This window comes from Parus major, chromosome 10 (genome assembly GCF_001522545.3).
Source record: "Parus major isolate Abel chromosome 10, Parus_major1.1, whole genome shotgun sequence".
Taxonomy (NCBI): domain Eukaryota; kingdom Metazoa; phylum Chordata; class Aves; order Passeriformes; family Paridae; genus Parus; species Parus major.
The window spans coordinates 10,733,308-10,750,135 of record NC_031779.1 but is presented as its reverse complement, the minus strand read 5'-3'; the positions used below and the strand labels follow the sequence as shown (position 1 = coordinate 10,750,135).

General features: G+C 37.9%; 1 protein-coding gene across 1 annotated transcript in view; it reads left to right on the top strand.

Annotated features, from left to right (window-relative positions):
- Positions 1 to 902: 902 nt before the first annotated feature.
- BNC1 (basonuclin 1) overlaps positions 903 to 16,828 on the top strand; it is a 68,757-nt gene continuing 52,831 nt past the window's right edge. Inside the window, exons 1-4 of the mRNA XM_015638388.3 lie at positions 903 to 1,050; positions 12,998 to 13,100; positions 13,262 to 13,497; positions 14,708 to 16,629. Coding sequence (XP_015493874.1) covers positions 1,042 to 1,050; positions 12,998 to 13,100; positions 13,262 to 13,497; positions 14,708 to 16,629 — 2,270 coding nt within the window. The 5' untranslated portion in view covers positions 903 to 1,041. The remainder of the gene's footprint in view (positions 1,051 to 12,997; positions 13,101 to 13,261; positions 13,498 to 14,707; positions 16,630 to 16,828) is intronic.

Genomic DNA, 16,828 nt, shown 5'->3' with positions numbered 1-16,828 from the left:
CCTCTGAGTTCAGTGCAGCTTGCTCATGTCTTTAGTCTACAGTGTATTCCTGAGTTAGGAGAGTGCAAAGAAATTATCTACAGGAATTAAAAGGAGAGAAGTGTTTTGTCCTGGGGGGGTTTTTTGGGTTTTTTAATAGGTGAGAAAGGACTATGACAAAAATTCTGCTCTAGCTCATGAATGCAACCCAACACCTGAATAACTGAAACCAGATTTTGGCCCAATTACTAGAAAGTAATTCTTCTCCTGTCTTTATGACCTGTACTGCTGTTAATAGGAAGCTTCAACTTCATAAAAAGGAATAAATTTCAGCCCTAACTCAGAAGTCAGTTGATAAGGGGAAATGTTTTAACTTTAAAAAATACACACCCCACTCACTGAACCTTTGAGACCTGCAAATGTTAAAAAGAAGAAAAAAAAAAAAAAGCGCAGCAGCTGCAATTTGAAAAACAACACTGATGCTAAAAACAAGTAATTTTACTCATAAGTATCTCATAGCTTATTTGCAGATAGTTGTACACTCTGAGAAGAAGAAAAAAAAATAGTAATAGGCCCTAGGTCAGCTGCATTGATTTAATGCATTACTTAGGCTGCCAGAGCAGAGGTAGAATCTCCTCGCACTGCATTAGGAGCGCCTCAAGCCTCCGTGACTCCTTTTGATCAAATCTCTGTGAAAGATGAGTGTCATGCCCTCTTCAAGCCAGCTGTGAGGGGACTGCCCTGCGACTGGAGGAGCGCGCTGGAGCACAGCACTCCGGGGCAGCGAGGTGAGAGCTGGCTGCAGAGGTGAGAGGCAGACACAACTTCGTACTGTAGGTCTGGAGAACACCAAGGGGGAGGATCTTATTTCACTCCCCTGTGCACAGCCTGAGCATACATCAGACCTTGAGGTGCTCAGAGTCAGACAAGAGTAAAGAGGCGTGTGATGGTTCTTCTGCCTTAGTACTTGTACAGGCAGGAGTGTTTCCAGTACTTCTTTGTACAACTCACTGAGGGAATGGGAAACTGTTTTATAGCTCTGGAAACATAAGCACAGTAAGAATGTCTGAGGTAAGGAAAGTTCTTTGCAGTTCTATATGAATGTATGTTTTTACTGTGCAACTTTTTCTTGTGGCTATGCACTGTGGAGATATAAAAAATGTTGCAATGGTGTTGTTTTGGGTAATGAACAATGGAGATGAGAGCTGTAGGGAGCTGTGCTCTCCATTTCTTAATTATGAAAATATACTGTAAAAGTAAAAAACTAGTTTCTGTAAAAATCTGGGGTTTTTTTCTGCTGTACACTGTAAACAACTGTGTGACTTTCCTGTTCTACAGTAAGTAATGCAGAATTACAGCCTGATTATAATAAGCAGAGCCATCACTTGTGTAATTGTTTTCCAATTGAAGTAGTAGCATGTAAATCATAAATACTTGACAATGTTTAATTGTACAAGTCCTCAATATACATTAATAGCAGTAAAATCTGTGATTTGTGACTCAGATGTGTTTTGAGTCAAGTGCTTTAACCAGATACATTATCATTATCATGATGTATAAATGCACTAGAGAGCAGACAACAATGTAATTTCACTACCAAGTTCTTTAGAAATTACCACTGAAGTGGAGTGTAATGTATGCCCTTTATATACAATTTATTTTTGACTGTTTAGCACCCAGAAAATAAGGCCAGCAATTCTTTTCTTAGGATCAGTCTGTTTGTATTTTGGGGCGGGGGGGGAAGGGGGAAGGAGGTGGGTGGGTTTAAGTATGAGTGTGTGTGTGTATGGGGGGGGGGGAATCTGGGTTTTTAAATAAATTGTTCTAATTAAGTGTCTTGTATTGTGATGCATTTAACTTATTTATTTGGATTTTTTTTTCATCACATAGAAAAATAAACATGGTTTAATTGTCAGCTCATACATAATGAGGTTTTATTAGATGTGTTTAAGATACAGCATTTTACTTTCTGATTTATTAATTGGTCAAATACTTCCAGTCCTCTGTGTAACGAATTCTTGGTTTAAAAATGAGGAGAGGGCAGATCACTAACCCAGGGGAGGACTACTGATATACACAGGCTGTGGTTTATCCTTCAGTAAAATCCTACGGATAAAAAGTGACACTATTTTTTTTTTTCTTTCTTTTTCTTTTCTTTTTTTTTTCTTTTTCTTTTCTTCTTTAGCTATTTTTCAGTTTGAATAACCTGGGAGCCAGGCAACATTCTGATATTTTGGGGATGTGGGAGAGAGAAAATAAAACAGACTAGTTTTGTTTTAATTTAAAACAAACCATTGTTTGAAAGGCATTTAACAGTCAATTTTCACATCTGATCCGAAGTTGGATTTTATTGTGCTCATTTAGTTGAGATTGCTGTTCAAGCAATTCCATATAAATTTTTGTAATTCATGTAACTACTTGGCTTCTTGAACCTCGGGAGCTGATTGTTTGTCTTATCTTTTGGTGAGCTAACTCTGCGTTATGTTGCAAAACCTTGGGGCATGTTGTGTTTCTTCGTGTTCCTGCAGTCTGCAAGTGAAGTCAGCTTCATTAGTTTCATGATGGCACATCAGTACACATGGCTGGTGTTGCCGCTTCCTTCAAGCTACTCCCGGAGCATGATCTGGGCTGCCTTGGTTTGGATAAGCTTGTAAGGATTTGTCAGCCAGATGTGACAAGATTGTCAAGAGGCAAGTAAAGAAGGAGATCTGATATTAATCAGTGCATAGCTTGGAGCCAAACTTTCTCAAATGCAGTGTAGTAACATGTTCTTCTCATTTACTGCTTCTCTTTGTGGCTATAGAACTGCCACTGTCTGAGTTTGACGGTTAAAAGGGATGCCAGCTAATAGTCTTTAATTGTAAGGATACAATTCTAGGTGGGAAAAGATCATATGCTTCTATTTTTAACATCCTTTTGGAAAATAAGTGCAGTTTGTTGTAAGATATGCAAGCGTTATGTTAGACAAGAGTCTCTGTTTCTGTCCTTTGCTTTTAAAACAGGGAAATTGTGGCTCAGCTCTCAGTGCTGGAGGAGTGGGAGGTGGGGGAGTCTCACTCCACTCCAGGTCATGGGGCGAAGTGGGTCCACCATTATTTTAACTGCTAACAACAGTGTGTGTTGGTTTGCTTTGTTCTAGTGATTAGAACAATATACCCTGAAGAATACCTTTCTGATTGCTCCTTTTACAGAAAAGGGAAAAATACGGATGTTTGAAGAGCATATCACGTATTCAACTAGATTTACCATTTTGTGAATAGTATTGATGGTGGGGTTTTTTAATGATCAGTATAATTGTGCAATTCTGTTTGAATTAAGCGCTAGAATTTTGAGCAATTTGCAGCTCCATCAGACTTTTAACAATAAGTGAGCACATAAGAAAGTAACAAACCTTATGGAAAATATATTTTTGTTATACTTAATATACATATGGATTTTTGCTTGATTGATTTCTTAAAAGTAGTTATTCTGTTTATTCTTTAAACTACTGAACCAGTTATAACCTATTCAGAATTCTAAGAATAATGGTATCTGCAAACATATCCAAACATTCGCAAGAGCTGAATTTTCACAGAAATAGGAAAAATTATTACAAATATAGGGTCACTTCATGGGCTTTTACTTGAACTTCTTCCTTCTGAGGCTGCAGCGAGGTTTGGCTTTTGATACCAAATGTCTTGACTTCCAGTTTCCGTGTCTGTTCATGATACTGTTAAAAGATCTGTTCCTACATATTGAGCGTGTCATTCCATTTCCAATCCAACAAGCCAGTGAATTATTTGCAGTATTAAGGACTTCATTACAATGATGCTAAATACACCTCTGATAAAAATATTTTATCTGATAAAAATTTGATTTTAGATTACAGCTTTTGTTACAGATATGTGTTCTAAAAGCATTTTGGGGTGATTTGGCATTTAGTAAACATTTTTCATGCAGGTTTGAGCTGGAGTTTAGGTACGGATCTTGAATTCATTATTCTGTAAAATGTCCACCAAAAGTAAGGAAGAAAAACTGGGTTTTTTCCCTCTGGGTCATCTTCTGTCCTTTCTGGTTTCAGTGGTACAGGAATGCTCACAGTTCGTCTGTGCTGGAAGCCAACAGGTTTTGTCCTAACAGATGCTACCGTTGAGTTTTACAGCAAGTGTCATTGCCGGTCTTCTTTTTAGTTTTTATTTCTTATTGTTTTGTTGGTGTCATTTAAAAAGTCCTAGAGATTGAAATTTCCATGTTCAGAATAAAAAAAAAAAGTATTATTGAATGAATGAGGAAAAGTGTCAGTTTTTAACAGACTTCAGTCGTTTTAGTATAAAGAACAATATTTCATTCCACACTTTAAAACCATTATAGAATTTAAACAAAGAGGAAAAAATAGAGAAAAGAAAAATGCTATTTTTTACATCAGATTTCAAATATAGAGGATCATCAGTGAGAAATAGGTATTTTTTTCATGTAGTAGCTGATGCCTGAAAGCCAGGTGAAAATTTCCTCACCTGTGTTCAGTAAAAATGAATAGTGCATTTTAAATTGTGAAATTACCAATGGAACCACACTGTTGCGTAAAATATTGCATAATTGTAGCACCATAGATAGTATCGTGTGTATGTGTACAAACAGTGTTTGGGTTTAAAATTTATGAAATTGCATTAAATGCAATTGTGTAACACTAAATATTTCAGAGAGCTGTTATTTCAGTATTATTCTTTAATCCATGTCTTCACTCTGTAACAGAAAAAAGGAAGAGATTTTAAGCATGTATATTTTATAGCTTTGAGAGTTAAGCAGCAGTGCGAGGAGCTGAAGAATTTAGGATTATCTTTAAAACATTAACTCATCCACATTTCACACATGCACCATTTTATAAAATAGGTAAAGAGTTAAAAAGCTTATTTTAAAGTCCTTGCAATGTTATATTCTAATATTCCTCATTTCTCTGATACTTGTGCATTTGCGTTAATAACTCTTATTTCTTGCTGGCATAGGGTTTGGAGTTAAATATTTAATTCAGTTTCAGTTCATGGCTAGATCTGTAGCTTCAGCATTTAGTATAGCATGCTTAACATGTCAGTATGGGTAAGTAATATGTGCACAATTTATTTGTTAGATTAAGTAGCATCTAGTGCTGTATCGCATAAAATTTCACACCATTTCTGTCCAGTGACTTATCTTTACCCCTAAAGTCGGACCAGTTTTTCTATCAATATGCAGCAATCTGTTACTCATTTTTGAAATGCACTAATAAGAATTTTTTTTCTTTTCCTGTAAATTTATTAAAACGGGGCAGTACTTTAATATCTTGTGATAGATACGCTGCTTAAAACCAGCAAAAGGTTTGACCTATGCAGGCTAGGGCAGTTATGCTGTGGGAACTGTAGCATCTCAGTCTGTTTCAGAATCAAAAGTAAATAACAACTCTAAAATAATGGTAACATGATGTTTTTCCTTCCTCAATTTGTATTTCTTGTTTTCATTTCCAAACCAAACGGTAAAAGAGGATCTGGCTATGTCCCTGAGGTGGACCGAGCTGTCTGTCAGCACTTACCTGTTGTTAACAAGTGAGATTAAGTGCAGCATAAGCCAGTCTATCTACAACCACACTGCTGAATGGCAAAATGAAGTTTTACTGTCCAGTGCTTTCTCTTTAGCGTAGCACTCGAGTGTGTGTGCTCACTCACACTCACACACACACATTCTTCTCTCTTTATAATTATTTTGACAGCGCCATTAACAAGAGTTGCCTTAAGGGGCCCCGTAGGGTAAGTGACATGCACGAGGAGAGATTTTCATCCCACAAGTTATGCTGTGATTAAAATTTGGCCTTGTGGCGTGGCTGCGTTTTTCAGAAACAGCTCCTTGTGCTTCCTTGCCCACTGCAGTGCCCAAAACTGCCCTGAGCTCCTCTCCCTCGGCCGCCAGAGCTGCCATGGGGCCCGAACCAGCTCTCGGTTGTGAGGCTGTGTTTAGCTCAGTCTCTTGTCTCAGCTCCTCACTCCTAGGACTCTTCTCACATAGAAAAATACAGAAAAACTTTTAATGAAACGATGACATGGGGACTGTCTTTTAAATCCACAAGAAAAGTTGATTTGACGGAGTGGTGGCATCCTGTGAAGGTGTTACCTAATTTCACTTGTGTCTTACTGAGCTTATTCACTCTCCTCATGTTTTTGTCTGTTTTTGAGGACATTTTAGTCAGTTTTTACAAGGACAATTAAGCATTCTTAACTCAAAGTGCTCAGCTGCCCCCAGAAGAGAGAGATTTGGTCAAATTCTAGGCCAAAATTTGTTTTGTTCAGCCCCACTGAGGGAGAGGGTAATGGGGCAGCAACTTGCTGCAGGTTCTGGGTTGTAAATATCCTGATTATATATATTCTTAGGCTGTGGATGTTTAAAAGGAGGGCAGGTTTTGGTATCTGACCCCAAATAAACAGTATGGATATATAGTTAAAGGTCCAGATAATTAATGGGCTGTATTCTGTCGTCTTATCAAGAAAATGTATTCAGCTTGTGGCCTTTATGTACTTCTAGAAGAAAAATCGTAACACAATTCTCCCACAGCACAGGGGTAAGGGGGAGTTGAGCGGCAGCTGCACCAGCCAAAATTTTCTGTAGAATAGCTGTTAAGTTCAATTTCTAAATCCATGGTTGGCTTCTGAAACAAAAGTTTTTTGTCTGACTTTTCAAAGGTTCTTGCACCTCCTTAACTTGGTAGGAATAGATGGTTGGTGTGAATGAAAACCAGCCAGATTGCCGAGGAGCCATCATCAGTTTAAGAACTGAGCTGTGAGTGTAGCTTTCTGTTTAGTGGCACTGTACAAAGCAAATTGTGGCCCACCTCCACCTTTCCCATCTGTCTCCTAATTGCTCTCTTAAGCAGGAGACAATAATTTTGCTAAATTATTTTACTAATAAGAAGTTTGTCATATGAATTGTCTCAGGCCAGCATTTTTAATGTGTCTCAATGGAGAAGGTCGGAGCTATTTGGTCAACTGTTTACTCTGTCACACCTGTGTACTATTTTTCTCTACTTAATTTGAAGCTCAAAATACAGAAGATACCATATGTTTTCTGGACACTACAAGCTGCAAAGCTCGTTTGCTTTTTAGGAAAGTTGTTTGTTGTTGCTTACGTTTATTAGATAACTATTAATAGCAGCTGTTACTTTGTAAGAAACAGGTTTTTTGATATAAGGCTGTGGAAATATGTTCATTCAGTCCAGTATAATTAAAAAACTTATAATGACATTTTTCTTATTTTAATAATTTAGTGTAATTATTTATTTTAAATATTTCTAAACTTTAGTATAGAAATAACAGAACTTGCAGCAACCAAGTCTAGTGGATTAGGTAGAAATGTACTTGAATGGAAATCCCTTTGTTTTGGGGGCTCAGACTGTGAAAGGCAGGCAGTGTTTCTGTGTTGTGGTGGTGAGGAACTTTCTAGGACCTTAAACACATGACAGAAGGAACCACCACAATGCTGAGCTGAACACGTGCAAGTTGCAGCAAGTTGGGCCAAGTCTTTGTGCAGAGTAACTCTCACTTGGGCCTTGCTGTCAGACCTGTGCACATCAGCGCTCTGCAGCTTGCTGTTCCTCCCTTTTCCCATTCCCAGGGTGTCTTCCCAGCTCCATTACAGGCAGCAAAGGGCTTCCATATTCTGTCCATCCTCCAGGCATCTTGTTACCTCTTTGAAGTCAGCATGTCAGGAAGAAGAAAATGGCCCAGAGCCTTTCCTTGAAGATGCTGCAGGGGCCCTGCTAATGGTCTCCACAGGCAGATGGGATTCAGAACTTTACTAAGCTGGGAGTACATTGAAACTTTCAAGAAACAATTAGAGATACAAGGTGCTTAATCTAACAGATTTAATATCAACGTGCCTTTCATGTCTAATTGTTGGGCTATGTCTTCAACAAGTACTTACACCATCTAGAGAAGCCCAGCACATTTTGTGATTGTACATGGAACATGCTGGCATATATTCTAGTTCCAGTACACAACATAGAGCTCAACAGTGTATTAGAAACTGAAGTCTGTTTTCAGGAAGAACAGACACAAGGGCTAAATATGCACTATAGAGTAGACAGGGGGGATACAAATACATGTGGGATGGATAAAACCCCAGATACTAGTCTGATATGAGTAAGCAGGTTTGTGATACAGTGAAAGTAAGGTGAACAAAATGGGAATTGAGAACCTGTTTTAAATCATGACAAAACTGACAGACAGTGTTATTTATCAGCAGAATATATCCCAAGGGAAAGTGGCAAAAGTTGCCTGACAAACCATGGACAAAGCAAAGCTTTGCTCATTGTATCATGTGGAAAAGGATGGTACTGAGAAAGATGCTTATGATAAGGGGTTTTTGATTTGTCTCTGCTTTTAGTGCTTGTGCAAAGGATTCAAACAGAAAAGTAATCAAATGTAACTCAGTGTGGAAAAAGGAACTTATTTAAACTCTGGAAACACAAGAAACCTAGTGGATTATAATAAAAACAGGAAAGAAAAGAGGGAACAGAAGGACAACTTCACACTCATTTATAGTTACTGTTCCCTGTGAAAGGTGCACACAGATTTGGATTTGGCCTTTGAGTTAGCTGTGGCTGTCCTTTTAATTTAAGGATGGTAGAGTTATCAATCCCTTTACTTCCCTTGCAAATATTTTACAAGGAGCAAGCAGGAAAAATAACCTGACATATGTCCCATGTTTAATTTTATTTCTTCCCCACTGTAAATCATTCCTCTTCCTCCACAAGTGTTGTTACTTTGGAGTCACTGTGGTTCTATTCTGCAAATATGGGATATATCCCACTTCTTTCCTATAGGATTAGTGCTCACCAGAGCACATACCATGGTGGATTACATATATTCAGTGGGATTACCACTGATGATGATGAGATGGCCATAGGAGATGCAGTTTGTTGTTAGAATCCCTCAAGACAGGGCAATGAAATCGGTATCTGCTATAGCTCATCTAATGAAAGTTTGTCTCATGTATTTGTTTCAATGTAACTCCTGTTGGTAATCCTCATAGCAGAGCAGGGAAGCACTCAAACTCTTCATGTGATGGCAGTAGCTTGAAAAACAAAGCAGCAGTTTTTAAAGTGAGGGAAAATTGTGCAAAAAAGGCAAGGGTTTTTCTTAAATGCCAGAAAGTGTCAGGAGTGAGGGTGCTGACCTGTGCATTTCTGTTGTTAAATAGCACCAGGGTAATCTGGGACTTGCTCTTCCATGTTACTGGTGGCTGCACTTGCAGCCTCTGCATGCAGAGACCCAGAGCAGCTTTCCAGCATGAGCACGTACCTCCAACTCGGTCCTGACAAGGTCTTCAGTATTTCCTTGCTTCTTAATTTATTTCCTAAGCCAAAGTGCTGTCAAACCAGAACCCACTTAACACTGAATGAGGTTGGATGCACTTACAGTGCCCTTCTTGTCTTCCTGCTTTTTTTTAAACCTGTTGTATGTTGCAAGTGAGCATAGGTCCTAGGAGACTTCCTCAAACTTACTTTGTGAAGTGATTATATACCCAGAATCAGCATGAGCATGTCCTATTAGCCTGGGCTTTTCCTTAGCTGTGAGGGCTGTGAGCAGGTTTCAGAGAAACATTCAGTAACTTTTGAAGCATAATTGAAGGCACATCAATATCTGGCAAAAAAAGAATGTGAGCAGGCGTGACTTTCAGGCAGCAGATGTTAAGATTCAGTGATTAGTAGTTGAAGTTTTTCAGTGACCAGTTGAATGGTTAATGTCTGTCTTGTAATGAGGGATCATTTTTATTTAAAGTTCAGCATTCAGATTCCCACGGTCATGCTGGTAAAACCACAAAACGTTTTGATCAGTCTTTTCAACTCTATTTTTTAAAGAATTAAGAAAGTGGGGCTAATAATGGATTAGGAAAGATCCATTTGTGAAGGAGAGAGTGGCTGGAAAGCAATACCAGGATCCTTGATGATAGCATAAGATTTAGTTTTTTTAGACCATCTGCCTTCTGTTTCTAGAGGATGAAATTAAATAATGATGTGAATGAAAGGATTGTACTTTTAAAAATTTCCACTGTAATTTCCTTCTACATTTCCAATCCTTTAATTATAATTTTCGAGCTTTGCATCTATGCAATACAGAAAGTTATTCCTTTGTTCTGCAGAGTGAAATTGTGTGTACATTCCACTTGCTGGGAAAATAAAGCTTATTAAAAGACTTGATATAATTACACTACCTTAGAATAGGCGTATTAAGGATAGTAGGATTAACGGGCAAAAGACAAGGGTATTATTTTCATGAAATTTTGCTAAATTGATTTTCAGTAAAGTCTGATATGTGTTAATTTGGGAGATAATCAAAGTGCATCTTTTACAAATACCTTTTGGAGCTGAACAGTGACAATTTAAAATTGTAATTCACTGATTATTTCAGAAGTTAATTTTTCTCTCATATATTCTCTATGACTATATTATATAATATTATTATAAATGTTGCTAGAAAAGCTTTAGGAGACACAGACTGTGACAAACACAAATGAAGGGAAATGTTAAAAACCTGAAAAATCACAGTTGTTTCTTCTTAGGCATTCTTTCAAATAATTTTTTAAGTCAGCAATGGATCCCCCATTCGAGGGCACACCTTTGATATGTTAGCAGGATGCAAGCGAACTCCTGGTTTCCAGAAGCAATAATGTGACTTGAGAGAGGTTCAGTTCAATATTTAGAATAGAGAAGAAACTCTACTCCCTTTGTAACAGCTGCTTTCATATATGTAAAACAAAATGCCTTCCTTTTACTTGTTCCTGTTTTGGCATGTGCAGTCTTCTACACATACACAGGAAAGCAAAATAAACACATGTACCATACAGAAGAAGTCTCTTACAGAAAGCTATGAAATGCAAAATTTGGTGTGGTGTCCAAGTACACAAATTAAATAGAAAAAAATAGTTTTAAAGGTCAGTGGTTTGTGGAACATGTCCAAAGGAAAAGGAATGAAAAAAATTTTGGAATCTCAATTAACTTATCATCATGACAGCTTTTTTCATTGTGCAGATTTCTGTTACTTCTTGCAGAAAAAGGAAGTACCCTTTTGTAATTTTGTCTGAAGGGAATGTAAAAGATGCATTTATGGAATGCACTGTACTTTACTGAACCTAGCAGGGTTGCCTGTGGAAGGGCTTCAGTCCAGGCAAGTCACAGAATATTATGTATGCAGAGAGGCAGAAGACTCAAACTGCTTTATTGTTTTATAGCTTGTGGTAGAAATGAATCCGCAGTCAACTATACCTTTTCTTCCCCCAACCTTTCCATAAGAAATTTATGGTGTTTTATTGTTAGATGGAAGTATTTAGCATCTGAGTGAAAATATATCCTCCATTAAAATGAAGCAATTGACACTGCATAGGGTATTGATGTGTATTTTATGACTTTATGGGGAGCACAGAGCTTTTCTCAAGAACTCAGGATTTTGCAATGGATCCTTTAAAAGATTAGAGGCAAAGTGATTCAGAGATTTCAAGAGCCCTGTTGCCACTTGTTCCAATTCTTCAAATGCAGGCAAATCTCAGCATCAAGTCACTGCAGTTTGGAGATGTGCATGTAAGGTAACTCCTGGATAAGCCAGATACTGAGATTTTAAAATCTCTCTCCAAATCCATTACTCTGAAGCACTAGACATCCAAATGTCAGAACACGCTTGTTTATAGTAACCTTTTGTATGCAGTGTCCTCTTCTGCCCCGAGTCAGACAGATTCTTCAAGTCTAAAGAAATGCCCATTGCAAATCTCAGTGAAATTAACTTTATGCCATGTACTTTTGAGTTGAAGTGTTTCTTGCATCCATCTTTCTTAGCAAGTTTTTGCACAATTGGGCTTCCTTGTATGTTTTCTGAAGTACCAATGTGGGAATGCCATGTTTCCTTTTTACTTCAAATCTTACCTTAATTTCCTATGGGTATTTTGCAGAGTGGAAGTCCCCATTTTGCATAAAACATTAGGAGAGGGAACATTAATTTAAAAGCAGAAAAATGCAGACATTTTACAATTGCATGATCTGTTTTTTCCTTATTATTCCACTGAAGACTTTCTGCACATCAGTTTCTTTGCTTTCCCTCCCTCAATAAATATTCTGTTTATGCAGGAACTATACTCAGTGCCAGATCCAAGCAGTGCAGAATCCTGCAAAAGCTTTGCTCTGTAGCAAATCCCTCTGGAGCTTTAACTAGGACCTCCAAGTTTTCTGTTTGCCTTCTCCAGCAGATGGGCACATACAGAAGAAATTCCAGGAAGCAAGTTTATATCACCCCATTGATTAGGGACATCTGAATACTAATTTGATTTGCATTATAGATGACCTTGGTGAGAGTAAAGTGATGTACAAATTGAACTGTGCAACTGGTTGCTCTCTGTGTGCTCTATTTTGCTTTCAAGTATTTCCCTTACAAAATGTGACTGTTTAGTCTTTGAAGAGTTGGGGTACTCTTTGGTGAACTTTGTTACTGAAGAGCATTAGTGAACTCCTATGTCTTTGACAGAATACAAATACTCCATGTGAATTCTGGGTGTGTAGGGTATGACATCTGTGCAGAGTTGATGCATTGCTCGTTAGAACTTGCTATATTGCAGTGTGGAGTTCCAGAAAAACTGTGAGAGATGGGGTCTTTTCATCTGTACATCTGTTTTTAAACCTCCCTGAGAAAGTGATCCTATATGAGGATCATAGCTTAGATAAATTCATAATTTATAACAATAATAATTATTATGAAGGTGCTTCAGCCTAAACAAATCCACAGAAGTATTGCTATGTATAATGTTAAATATTCTGCTTCCATATCACTGTGGTGTTTCTGCTGGTGACTTGACTTTTTCAGGCAGAGGTATAACTCAGGCTTTGCCTGGATTACTTATATTGCATGTTGATAGGTCTGTGCTGGTGTGTTAACTCTGTCTTCATGTGGATTTTATGGGGGTACTGTAGATGTATGATATGCACACTCTGAATGGTCCTTATATATTACCTATCATGCTTTCCATTGATCTCCAGGCTATCCGGTGCACTCTCGTGAACTGTAGTTGTCAGTGTTTCAAACCTGGGAAAATAAATCAGCGACAATGTGACCAATGCCGGCATGGATGGGTAGCACATGGTAATATTTGTTTTTACAATCTATAGAAAACCATTTAGGATCCTCATAATTATTATATACTTTTTGTGTCACTCCTCAGCCCCCACCCCAGTATTAATTGCATTCCATTTTCTCTTTCTTGGGACTCAAGTTTATTTAAATTTTGTGATTTTTATTTTCAGCCCTGAGCAAACTAAGGATTCCAAACCTCTACCCATCAAGCCAAGTAGAAATAGTTCAATCCAATGTTGTCTTTGATATCAGTAGCCTCATGTTGTATGGAACCCAAGCCATTCCTGTGCGCCTTAAAATTCTGCTCGATCGGCTTTTCAGTGTTCTGAAGCAGGAAGAGGTGATACAGATTCTCCATGCTCTGGATTGGACACTGCAGGATTATATACGTGGATATGTGCTACAGGTATTTAAAGTGGCTTTTAAAATAGAAATAGGACTGTCAAGTGGTTTTCTAGCTTAATCTTCTCAATGGTTCACAATGTGTTAAGTGTGGTGCATCTGAAAGGCAGTAATAGACCTGTATGAGCTTAATGCCAGAAAAGAAAAGTGTATTTCTGGTGATAGCTCTCTTTTTAAGTTGGACTTAATTGAAATCTTTCTACTTGCTCAAATATAACAACAAAGGTAAGCAAAAATAAAAATCAAAAGTTACTGTATCAAAGTAAAGGCTTTAGAATTTGTTCCAGTATTATTTAAACAGAGAGTTTGCTTTGTTCCAGCAGAATAAAACATTAAGAAATAAACTTATCATTATTTAAAACACCAGGGACAGTATTCGTCTCTGGTAGTGCTACCAACCTTACTGGAGCTGCAGCCAGAGTGTATTTGGCCCTATGTGCTTACACTGATGTTAGTCCTTGCTGCTGTGGAAGTTACCTTTTATGTAAAGTAACATTATGATCTTACATTATGACATGAATCAATATTTAATGGTCTTGATAATCTTGCTTTTTAGTGTTAGGATTAAAAATATGGAATCAATTACCTTGAACCTCTATCACATGAAAAATTTATAATGTTACGTTCTGCATCATCTTAGAAACTCTTACATGCACTGTGAAAAATCTCAGTAGGCCATCAAATACATGTTCTGTGATAAAATATTTATTGTAGTTATTGGGAAAAGTTAGGCATAGCTAGAGTTTGAAAGAACTCCAACACTGGTGTAATTACAGCTGTGCTCTGTGAAAACTGGCAATAGATCAATATAGGTTCATTTGTTCTCTGATCTTAGTTGCTTGGAAGATTATTAAACTTGCAATGAAAGAATGCTTGACTTAAATGAGGAGCTAAATCTTGGTCTGATTGCTCCATCTCTGCTGTCTGTGCTTACAGGATACTATCTGTTGTTCAAATAACGTGTCTTAATTTTTGTGGAAAAAAATAGTTTATTGGAAAGTATTACTGTCAGTTCAGGAAGAAATAATACCACCAATGTGGTAAAATTTGGAAGAAATTATCACAGAATTTTCATTAATCTCGTTAAATGGCATGTTTTCAATTTTTTGCTAGAGAAGAAGTTTTAGTCCCTGGAAAAAATGAGAGATTTGAAGGGAGGTGTTTTTTGTTTGCCTTAACTAATGTCTAACTCATTTAAATATTTTTGGCTTTAGGATGCTTCAGGAAAGGTGCTGGATCACTGGAGCATAATGACCACTGAAGAAGAATTGGCTACTTTGCAGCAGTTTCTTCGCTTTGGCGAAACTAAGTCCATTGTAGAGTTAATGGCAATTCAAGAGAAAGAAGGGCAGTCGATCATAATACCACCACCAACTGCCAATTTGGATATTAGGGCATTCATTGAGAGCTGCAACCCACACAGTCCTAATTTTTCTGCTTCCTTGGACAAAATGAGTCCCACCAACATTCATCCCTTTGAGAATATTGTAAATAACATGGCTTTCATGCTGCCATTTCAGTTTTTCAGTCCGGTGCCTCCACCTTTGATAGGTTCACCACCAGAAAGACATTTGATTGAGCAAGGTCAAGACCATAGCAGTGAAACCAAACAAGATCTTCAGATACCATTTTCTGAAAGCAGTTTTTTAACTTCTAGTTCTGCACCATTTCAAGTTGAAAATGAGAGGAGCATAAATGGTCCAGATGTCACTAAAACAGAAGATGATGCCCTTTTGAGTGATTCCAGTTCACATAATGCAGCAGCCAAGCTTGAAATGACAGCACTATCTCCAGAAAACAAAATGAAATCTGTTGAAAAAAGTGCTGGGCCAAGGAAAGGGCGTGTCTTCTGCACTGCATGTGAAAAAACATTTTATGACAAAGGTACTTTGAAAATACATTACAATGCTGTTCATCTGAAGATAAAGCACAAATGCACCATTGAGGGCTGCAATATGGTGTTCAGCTCACTGCGTAGTCGAAACCGTCATAGTGCAAATCCTAACCCCAGACTCCATATGCCAATGAACAGAAATAACAGGGATAAAGATCTAAGAAATGGTTTGACCATTGCTGGACCTGGAGATAGTAAAAGGACAGAATTCACAATTTTAACTCCAGACAGCAGAACTATTTCCAGCTATGCCAGCTCTTGTACAGATTCAAAAGGCCAGGCTGGATTTTCCAGTATTGGACATAACGGTGTCCTCTTTCCAAACCTGAAGACAGTACAGCCTGTTCTTCCTTTTTACCGTAGTCCAGTCACACCAGCTGAGCTTGCCAATACTCCAGGTACTCTTCCTTCTCTGCCTCTTGTTTCTTCCTCCATACCAGAGCAGCTTGTTTCCAATGAATTGCCATTTGACGTGCTCCCCAAGAAGAAATCTCGTAAGTCGAGTATGCCCATTAAGATAGAGAAAGAAGCTGTTGAGACACCCAATGAAAGTAGTGATGTTGCCAGTTCTGAGGATGAATCACGTCTGCAGGGGGTAAGCGATGGAGAGCTTGAGACCTGTGAGCATAAGATAGAGAAGCGGGTGACCGACAGGGTGGAAAAGCACCCCCATTCAGGTAATTCATGGAAATCTCTCTCTGGGGTAGAGGGCCCAAAGTATTTTGAATCTGTCTTTGCGCCAAATAACAAATACATCGAGGATATCTCTGAGAATGAATTGCAACACTGTGAGAAAGAGGTTAAACCAGAAGAAAACCAACCATTAAAAATAGTTTCCCATGAGATTATATATGAAGATCCAAAACACCACCACAGTGATGTTATAAAACCAATGACTGAACCCCCCATGTATATTAAAGAGCAGTCAAAGCACAGGATTCCTAAAAATGACTGCCCTGAATTGCAACACCACTTGCTGACCGGGGGCTTTTTCAGCACTTTGTCAAACAGGGGTGCTGCCATTCCTTGTTTTGAAGACTCTAAAGATATGGATCATGTCAGTCAACATGCACTAGGGATTCAGAAGGAAGAAAGCCGCTTTCATTGCGACATCTGTAAGAAGACTTTTAAAAACCCTTACAGTGTAAAAATGCATTTCAAAAATGTACATCTCAAAGAAATGCATATTTGCACAGTTGAGGGCTGTAATGCTGCTTTCCCTTCTCGTAGAAGTCGAGACAGGTAAGACAATTATGAAGAAAATTGTATTTATTTTACCATCACAATGGAGCCTAATTTGAAATTAAAATGAGTGTTTGAGGAATGGAGCCTACAAATATTTTCTGTGTATCCTCATATAACAGGTATGATAACTTATCAGAACATTCTTGAAATGGAAATCCATTGAAAGAAACATTTCCTTTGCAATAGACTACAAGGT